General features: G+C 38.3%; 1 protein-coding gene across 1 annotated transcript; it reads left to right on the top strand.

Annotated features, from left to right (window-relative positions):
- Positions 1–285: 285 nt before the first annotated feature.
- Positions 286–8,738, top strand: CLEC12B (C-type lectin domain family 12 member B). Its single transcript, XM_082738222.1, has 6 exons — positions 286–480; positions 2,361–2,459; positions 4,716–4,934; positions 5,439–5,593; positions 5,785–5,900; positions 8,427–8,738. The coding sequence occupies exons 1-6, from the start codon at positions 390–392 to the stop codon at positions 8,575–8,577; spliced, it is 831 nt and encodes a 276-aa protein (XP_082594348.1). The 5' UTR covers positions 286–389; the 3' UTR covers positions 8,578–8,738.
- The last annotated feature ends 579 nt before the right edge of the window (positions 8,739–9,317 follow it).

Here is a 9,317-nt window from a genome sequence, read left to right as displayed (position 1 = left end):
CCTTTATTGAATAATTCAGAACAGCCTCTACCCTGGAGATCATGGGGATTCCCCCAGAAAGCACCATTTCCGCTCTGCTACCAAGTATCCCTTTCGCTTCACAAGAAACAATGCTGCAAAGAGCAGACAGATTGAGATCTATGATATTCTGATTTCTAAAAAGAATTATTTGACTTGCCTTGCTTTCTTTGCAAAAACGAAACAAGACAAAAACAAACAAACAAAAAACCCTGACTATCATTCTTTCTTTACAGAGGGGTGATGGGGTGTGTCCTAGGTCAGTTGAGGGTGTTTATAAAAGCTCCCAGCCTTGAGAAGAACGTCCTGTTCCTGGGCCTGAAGATATTGAAACATTAATTACATAATTTATAGTAGTGCCTTCTTCTACAATGTCTGAAGAAGTGACTTATGCGACACTCACATTTCAGGATTCTGTTGGAGAGAGAAATAACCGGGATAGAAATAACCTAAGGAAAAGAGGTAGGAGGTCAGGGACAGTATGATGTGACCTTGGGAAATGCACAGGTGATAAATGCTTTGGTTCTGATGCGAAAGAGAGGTGTGTTGTGCAATCTCCAAAATGGAGACAGAGTTGTGAAATGCACTAGTAGAATGAGTGTTCCCAGTTTTGGCCAGAAAACATGTGGCTTCCAAGATCTCTTTAAATTGTGTGATATCATTATGTATTTGTGTTATAGTGAAACATTTGACATGAGAGAAATTGAAATTGGGGATTAACAGAATTATTTTTACAAATGAAGTCCTTAATATTTATATTTTGTCAGAGATGCCAGGCAAATATTTTTTTAGTAGCCAGATTGGAGGTCACTAAAATAGAGAAAGTCAAGAAAATTTTTCTTTTCAAAGTCATAAAAAACTGAAGAGAGAAATGGGAGAACAAGAGAGTCAGAAATAAGACAAGAGAGAGTTTCCATTTTGTAAGTAGTTTAAAATTTTGGGGCGGAGTGGAAATTCCTAGTATAATTAATAGCGTTGGATCAATAATAACAATATCCATATAGTACTGTATATGCATTATATCATATTTTTATCAAAGTATTTGTGAAGTAAATGGAATAATATTGGTAAAACTGAGTCTGAAGAAAATCAAATGATTTAACCATGTTCCCACAACTGGTAAAAGCCCAAACTCAGTGCTAGTTTTTGGCTCATTCCCTTATCCCCTGTTGGAAGAAATATTAATCTCTGTGGTCAGGAATTCAGTTTAGTATAGCAGACTGTATCCCTTATTTTCAAGAATCTGTTGACAGTTCAGATTGTTGCCCTAAATCGTCTAAAATATGGGAACTACTTTCTTCTTCTCTTGAATTTATTTTTACTTTGTGTGTGTGTGTGTGTGTGTGTATGCATGCGTGTGTGTGTGTGTGTGTGTGTGTGTGTGTGTGTAGTTTGGGGTGATATACAAAGAGAATGGGATTAGGCTTGTCGTGGGTCTAATAACAGTGGTTATACATTTTTATTTGTTTGTTTAAATTATAGCTGTAATCCTTTGAGAGAAAAGGAGTCGTGGGTGTGATGTGTATGATAGCACACCTGGAAATTTGCAATCCATCTGTCTGAGGTACTGGGCTAGCTGCTGTTAGATTCTGAATTAAGAAATATTGTAGGTTATTGAAACACTGAAAAAATAAAATAAAATTTTTAAAAAAGAACATTAAAAAAAAAGAAACATTGTAGATTAGAGTGCACATTTGTTTTGTCTTTCATTCCATACTCATTCGTTATCTATGAGGCGATAAAGAGCCTGAATAATAGATAAGAATAAAATGCACTATAACATTTGCCTTGTGATGATTTCTCATCTCAAAAACTTGATGTCTCTCCTATTGTCAGGATCATCCAGAGAAGCAGTTTCCACAAGGTCTCGTACGGGCATTTAGTAAACTTAAAGAAGAAGGGTGTGTGATGCTGTAAAACAAAAACCTGGAAATTAGGAGACACTTTTATTTTTTTTAAAGATTTATTTATTTGACAGACAGATCACAAGTAGACAGAGAGGCAGGCAGAGAGAGAGGGAAGCAGGCTCCCTGCTGAGCAGAGAGCCTGATGCCAGGGCTCGATGCAGGGCTCGATGCAGGGCTCGATGCAGGCCTCGATACCAGGCCCCTGGGATCATGACCTGAGCTGAAGGCAGAGGCTTAACCCACTGAGCCGCCCAGGCATCCCTAGGAGACACTCTTAAAGGAAAGGAGAACGGTAGGGAAGGGAAGTGGAAGAGAACTGATGGTGGGGCCCTTACCGAACATCATTTTAGGTATTTTCTAGGTGGAGCATTAAAGGAATAAGAGAGAAATAAAAAATTCATTTGTAACCTTAATTCCTCTGTTGGCTTTTTTCAGGGTACCCAGCTCCTTCCCCCACCTGGCGTCAGGCTGCCCTCAGTCTGCTAACTCTGTGTCTGATGCTGCTGATTGGGCTGGTAACCTTGGGGATTATGTGTAAGTATATTTCATCAAACCCAAGAAAAGTGATTAGGAAATACATTTTTTTTAAAGATTTTATTTATTTATTTGTCAGAGAGAGAGAGAGAGAGCGAGAGCGAGCACAGGCAGACAGAGTGAAAGGCAGAGGCAGAGGGAGAAGCAGGCTCCCTGCGGAGCAAGGAGCCCGATGTGGGACTCGATCCCAGGACGCTGGGATCATGACCTGAGCCGAAGGCAGCTGCTTAACCAACTGAGCCACCCAGGCGTCCCAGGAAATACATTTATAAACTATGTAAATTCCGTTTGATTATATTATGTAATCATAGCTCCTTCATTCTCCAAGTCTCTAACATAAACAAGCAAGGGACAGACTTAATTATTATGAGGATTTTGCCCTGAATCCATTTTTTTCTTTTGATAAACCAGACTGAATTATGAAGACAACTTTTACAGTTTTCATTATTGGTTAGAATAAGGAGTTTCTTTTCCGCATAGACACACATCTACTTATTATCCCAGTGGTAAGAAATGGGAGCCAAGGGAGTTGGACTCAAGGAAGAACACGCCGTTTCATTCACCCTGAAGACTTAGTACAAGACTGACTTACCCCTCTCACTCAAGACCATTCTAGTGTAGAAATAGCTTGCCTGCTATAATGGAAAAAGAGATACAATCAAGGAGGAATATTTGCTTGAGATACATTACCCTCTAAGCAGAAAGTTGAACCACCTCCATGTAACAATGGAAGCTTCATTCCCAAGCACAATACCTAAAGAAGAATATTCTTTTGGTTCTGACCTATCATTGAGCCATCAGGGTTGAACAGGGCAGGGAGTCCTGAACTAACAATAAATGGAAGAATGTCTCGAGAATCCATACTCTGTAGGATATTGTTAACCATATGATAGACAGAGTAGTGAGTGGCACAGTATTCCCTTTTGGGGGGACTTGCTGTCAAGAAAGTTTATTCTGTGAATGACACTAGTATCTTCCCTGCTACTTTCATTTATTTTTACATATGTAGGACTTCAAAGATACTTAAAATTTAGACATACCAATTTGGACACATAAATAGGGCCTAATGATGTAGCTTGCTCTTTTGGAAAGAAATACAGGGTTCTAGCAGCAGTTACTAATATTCAATAGCTGATCGTTATGAGGATTAGCAGTTGATCTTCTATAATGATGCATATTTTTAAAATGAAGATGAAGGGTACCTGGGTGGCTCAGCTGGTTAAGCCTCTGCCTTTGACTCAGGTCAGGATCCCAGGTTCCCGAGATTGAGCCCCACATCACTGGACTCCCTGCTCAGCAGAGTCCCTACTTTGAGTCTGCTTCTCCCTCTGCCCTTCCCCCCACTCATGCTTTCTCTCTCTCTCTCAAAATAAATAAATACAATATTTTAAAAAATGAAGATGCAATGATACATATTCATTGGTTCACCATAGAAGTAAAGTTTTTTTTTTTTTTTCTGAAGTGTAGTGTTTTCAGTGAAATGATTCTTAATTTATTGTGACCATGAATCACCTGAACTGTTAATTAAAAAGGTAGATTTTGGGATGCCTGGGTGGCTCAGTCATTGAAGCTTCTGACTCTTGGTTTTGGCTCAGGTCATGATCTCAGACTCATGAGGTCCAGCCCCATATCCAACTCTATGTTCAGCTTTGAGTCTGCTTGAGATTCTATCCATCCCTCTCCCTCTGCCACTATCCTGCTTAAGCTCTCTCTCTTTCCAATAAATGAATAAAACCTTTTTTTTTTAAAAAAAAGCAGATTTTATGGATCCAGAGCCAGAAATGGTCTAGTATAGAATTAAAATCTGCATTTAAGACAAAACCAAATATGTAGGTGATTCTGATAAAAGTGATCTGTATACTATACCTTAAGGTAACTATTGCCTTAAAGGATTCTGTTCCTGTTAAAACAATAATTGCATGAACCAACTCCAAACAGGAAGAAGAAAAGTATTCCATTAAATGAATGGAAAAATGCTTGGCACTGCTTTAGATGAAATGTCAAAGATATAAAATTATTAATTCATTATTTTAATACAAGTATAATCATATTTAAAATTTCCATAAAATTGTGAGGATGAGCTCCAAACAATGTGGACTAGAAAGGCATCTGGTGTGTTTCTTCTGTGATACCTCTATTATTGGGAGCTACTGGAAAATATTAAGTAACGTGAGAAATAGTTCTGTGTTAAGAATTATCGATGGCAATGATGAGAATGGGAGGATATACGAACTTAGCTCCTTTTATGTCTTGGAGTTTTGCAGACATCTAATGAAATTAATTCAGATTCAGAGAAATTAAGTCAACTTCAAAAAATCATCCACCAACAGCAGGATAACTTATCCGAGCAGCTGAACAGCTACAGGAACATTCCCACCCAGGAGGAGTTCCTCAAATCACAGATCTCCAGTCTTTTGAAGAGACAGGGACAAATGGCCATCAAACTCTGCCAGGAGCTAATCATTCACACTTCAGGTAATTGGGACCTACTGGGCAGTTGGGTCCAATCTGTTGGCATTGATCACATGCATGCCCTCATAGAATGAGAAAGGTATGTTCTTTGGTGACCTCTATTGATATCACACTAAATTTATAGAAAACAAGGGGAGATATCAATGTATTTAATATTTTTGAAATCACAGAGGTGAATTTGGGAAGCGTCTTGGAATGATACCAACCTGGATACTTCAGCTTCTTATATTGTGAACTATTTTTAGGTGATTTTGATGTTTTAAGAAGTTAAAAGTAGAGCTTGTAATTCTAAGGCCAGGAAACTGATCTCTGAAGTGAGAATTTCAATCCCTGTTGCTCCAGCCCATAATGGGGAGGGACTTCATTTCCACAGGCTCCTAAAGTGGTATGATTCCAGAACGCTGGGTCTCAGATGCTGTCGTCAAGTTCAATTGCTTAGTTTCTAAAACCTTCCCCGGTCCCCCCAGCATTAATTATTTGTACTAATGGGTGTAAGTTCTTTTTCAGACCACAAGTGTAATCCTTGTCCTAAGATGTGGCAATGGTACCAAAACAGCTGCTATTATTTTGCAACAAATGAGGAGAGGACCTGGACTAACAGTAGGAAAAACTGCATGGATAGGAACTCCACCTTGGTGAAGATAGATAGCTTGGAGGAAAAGGTCGGTTGACTCTCCTTCCCTGGTTAGAGAAATTATTCATATCATAGAAAGCAAAACAAGTGGATAAGAAAAGTGGATAGCAAAACAAGTGTAGAGTAGGAATTCAATGGATTTTGAATGAGAATTAACATCTTACTTCTGCACTCTGGAATGTGGTTCACACATGACATTGTCCCTGTTCTTCTTCTTAGGATTTTCTGAAGTCGCAGCCATTACCCACATTCTCTTTCTTCTGGTTGGGCTTGTCATGGGACCCATCTGGAAGGAGCTGGGTATGGGAGGATGGCTCTGGTCCCTCTCCATCCTTGTAAGTCTCTAACTGTTGGGGGAGGGGGGAGGAAAAGTAAGCTAAGAATACTGAAAAACCGAATGCTAAGAAAATCAAGGCTAATTTTAAGAATTATAAATCTAGATACAAAAAAAGAGTACAACACACACGGAAAAGAAAGCGTCAGTAAGAAATAATGAAAGCCAGAGTACCTAATTTTGTGTATGTGACAAACTTATGGGAAGACACTGAAGTTTATCTATTAAAGTTTATTTTTTTGACTTAACAAATAATATTACACTTACTTTGTTCAAAGGGGTATGTAAATATTAGTTCTCTGATAAAAGCACTGTTATATTCCTATTTTATGGATGAAACAATTATGTAGAGAGATTAAATAACTTGCCCAAGGTCACTACTGCCTGAGTGCCAAAGTCAGGACTGAGTGCTTCTGTGACCATGAGCTTGGCCTCTCAGCTCCCCTGGCTCCAACACTTAAAATCCCGAGGGTGGCGTTTATCATAAGAATATACATTAACTCATTTATTTAAATTCAATAATTGTCAGCCATTTTCTAGCAGCAAGTAAGTCTGAATTGATAGATTAGTTTGGTTTTGTGATAGAGATTGGCCAATTAGATTTCGTGGCAAATGTTTTACATGTCTTAAAATGAGCTAAGTCTGCCACTTCAAGGTTTTGAAGAAATATTTAATATATGTACAGGATATATGATACTTTGAAAATTACAGTTTTTACAACTATTTAAAGTTATAAAAATAGGTGTTATATTAAAAATACAGAAAGGAACACATAGTCTTATAAAAGTCTCTTAGCAGCTACAGAACAAATATTTTGCGGAACATAGCTGTGTTCCTAACTATATTATCCCAACTATATTAAAATGATGTATGATATTTGTACTTTTAATGTAATATATGACATTTGTGTATTACGTGAAATATAAGAGCACTGGTACCTTTCTGGGTGTGATAGATTTTTCCTCCACCTCCCTTCACATTAAATTATTCACCTGTTCACTTACACCTTACTTACTCCTTCACTTACTCCTTAATGCTTACTGTCAAAGTTTCCTTAAGCTGAATTATAATCACTCATTTCCATCAAAGTTACTGGGTTTCAGCTATGACTGCCAGCTTAGACAGTGATATGTCTATACTATTCTCCCTGGATATACTTTATCTTCACCCATTTCCCACAATGATATCACGGTTTTTTCTACTCATGCCAATTTCTCACTCTCTAATGTCCACTACTGGTCATATTAAGTCACTGATTCTGGTTTCACTCAAATAATCATGGTGACAAGCATGTGCAAAGTAATAAACACCGGAACAAAAACGACAGTTACTTCTTTTTAACGGAGCAATACTCGGCACGAGATGATTACCAAATAACCTGGGGTATTGCTGCTAGACTGAGGCTTTACAGAACAGGACCAGCATACCCTGTAAATGCAGCTGTTTCCCCTTTGGACTTTAGGAAGATGGGTCCCCTCTCCCAAAGGAGTTTTCATCATCCCAGGATCCCTCCACTCACTCCTAGTGAAAATATGGAGGAGGGGGTCCCCTGTGATGAGGTTTGGAGTCTGTGGACAAGGACGCTCTGAGGCTGTGGCTGTCACACTCAGGTGGAAATGAGCTTCAGAATCACATTTCCTACTGAGCAAGGCTGCTCTCAGCAAGGGCATATGCCAAGGGGAGAGTTTAGTAAGCCCAACACCAAAGCAAAGATACCAGTGTAGCACATTTTTACTCATTTGAGTAAAAAGGCACATCGGAGATTTAGGTCTGATGAGCATAATTTTATACATTAAAAAAAAAGATATCTATTTATTTATTTGAGAGCAAGAAAGCACACAGCAAGCATGGGAAGGGGCAGAGAAACAGGAGAGAGAGAATCTCAAGCAGACTTCCCGCGGAGCCTGAGCCCAAGGCAGGACTTGATCCCATCACCCTGAGATCTTGACCTGAACTGAAATCAAGAGGTGGTGGCTTAACCAACGAAAGCCACCCAGGCGCCTCTGTAATGATATTATTGAAGCGTTATCAATAACTCCTTAGCAGAGGAACTAGGGATCGATATCAGAGTCCCATCTACATCATTGTTCACATTCTGTCTGAATCCCTCTTACTCTCTCTTCACCTTCCATATAAAGTTATGTATGCACAGAATTATATTTGTTCATAATGAAATGTTATAACTTTTTACCCAGAATATGATTTCATTTGTCTGTTTTTCTTCATAAAGTTACAAACCAAAGAAATTCTGGTACTTCTGATATAATCTGTACTGGGTACTTCTTACCATGGTAATGGAGAGGAGACGAATTCTCAACCCAGATTTAAGTATTCTTCTTAAATAATTCTACCTGGGATTATGATTAACTTGAAATGAAATACTCAGATTTGCCAGCTTTAAGAACTTTGATAGGCTATGCAAACAGAAGTCTCTCAAAGTTCAGATAACTGGTAACTGAGATCATTGAGTTGTGAGCGAATTTGAAATATGAAATTTGTAATTAATTTTAAGTGGATTAATTTTCAGATTCAGCACTAAAGAGTATGCCCAGATCAATGGATCCAAAGGATGTGCCTATTTTCAAAAAGGAAATATTTATATTTCCCGCTGCAGTGCTGAAATTTCCTGGATTTGTGAGAAGATGGCTGCGTTAGTGAAGATTGAAGACTTGGATTAATATGCTTCTTCCAAATTCACCGAGATATAAGGGACTTGGGGTTAAATTCATGTGAAGAAAGAGAAAGCTACCCACTAGAGCCAAAAACATGAAAAAAATGACTGTGTATTTAAACTCTCAGGCAAATAAACTTCACAGAACATTCTCCACTTATCATCTAATGCCTTCTGCTCTGATGTTCTGGTTATTGCTGGGGACCATGGGTTATAGCCCTTCTCTGGCCCTATTAGTCTATCTCAGCATCATTTCACTGAATTCTCTCTCTCGAATAAAAGATTCTTTTCCTGCTTTGTTATTACATATGCACAAGTGCAAAGGGAGGATATGCAAATGTTTAACAAGCAGAACTGACACAAGATGCAGCTCTGGAATGACATTTGGGAGACCCTAATGTGGTCTGGGGGCTTCCGGGGTAGGGATCCTGGTGGCTAGAGCAGCAGCTCTAGCACAGCTCACTGTGCTAAGTGATTGAGAGGAATGTCCTAGTATCTTAACAAATGGTTTATTTGCACCCGTGTACCAGCTTTGTAATACAGGTGAAGTAACATATCATTTAATATTTGCATTCTCATTTATTTAGACTAAGTCATTTTGAGGTTATTGTTTGGTAATATGGATATTATTAATGGGAGATTATAATCTTTCCATAAATGTTATTTCCTTTAAATAAATTCTAAAAAATTATTTGAAGAGAGTAGAGCCATTATATTTTACTTTCAAGAACTTCCCTTTAACATAGT

This window comes from Mustela nivalis (genome assembly GCF_964662115.1).
Source record: "Mustela nivalis genome assembly, chromosome: 7".
Taxonomy (NCBI): domain Eukaryota; kingdom Metazoa; phylum Chordata; class Mammalia; order Carnivora; family Mustelidae; genus Mustela; species Mustela nivalis.
The sequence above is the reverse complement of the archived record's forward strand: the minus strand, read 5'-3'. Positions and strand labels throughout refer to the sequence as shown.

What these genes read in the sequence shown, in the direction of transcription:
- CLEC12B (XM_082738222.1), top strand. Translation starts at nt 390, where the DNA reads ATGTCTGAAGAAGTGACTTATGCGACACTCACATTTCAGGATTCTGTT. An exon ending in AAATAACCTAAGGAAAAGAG is followed by an intron (nt 481 to 2,360) that starts GTAGGAGGTCAG and finishes GGCTTTTTTCAG; the next exon opens with GGTACCCAGCTCCTTCCCCC. An exon ending in TCTGGTCCCTCTCCATCCTT is followed by an intron (nt 5,901 to 8,426) that starts GTAAGTCTCTAA and finishes ATTAATTTTCAG; the next exon opens with ATTCAGCACTAAAGAGTATG.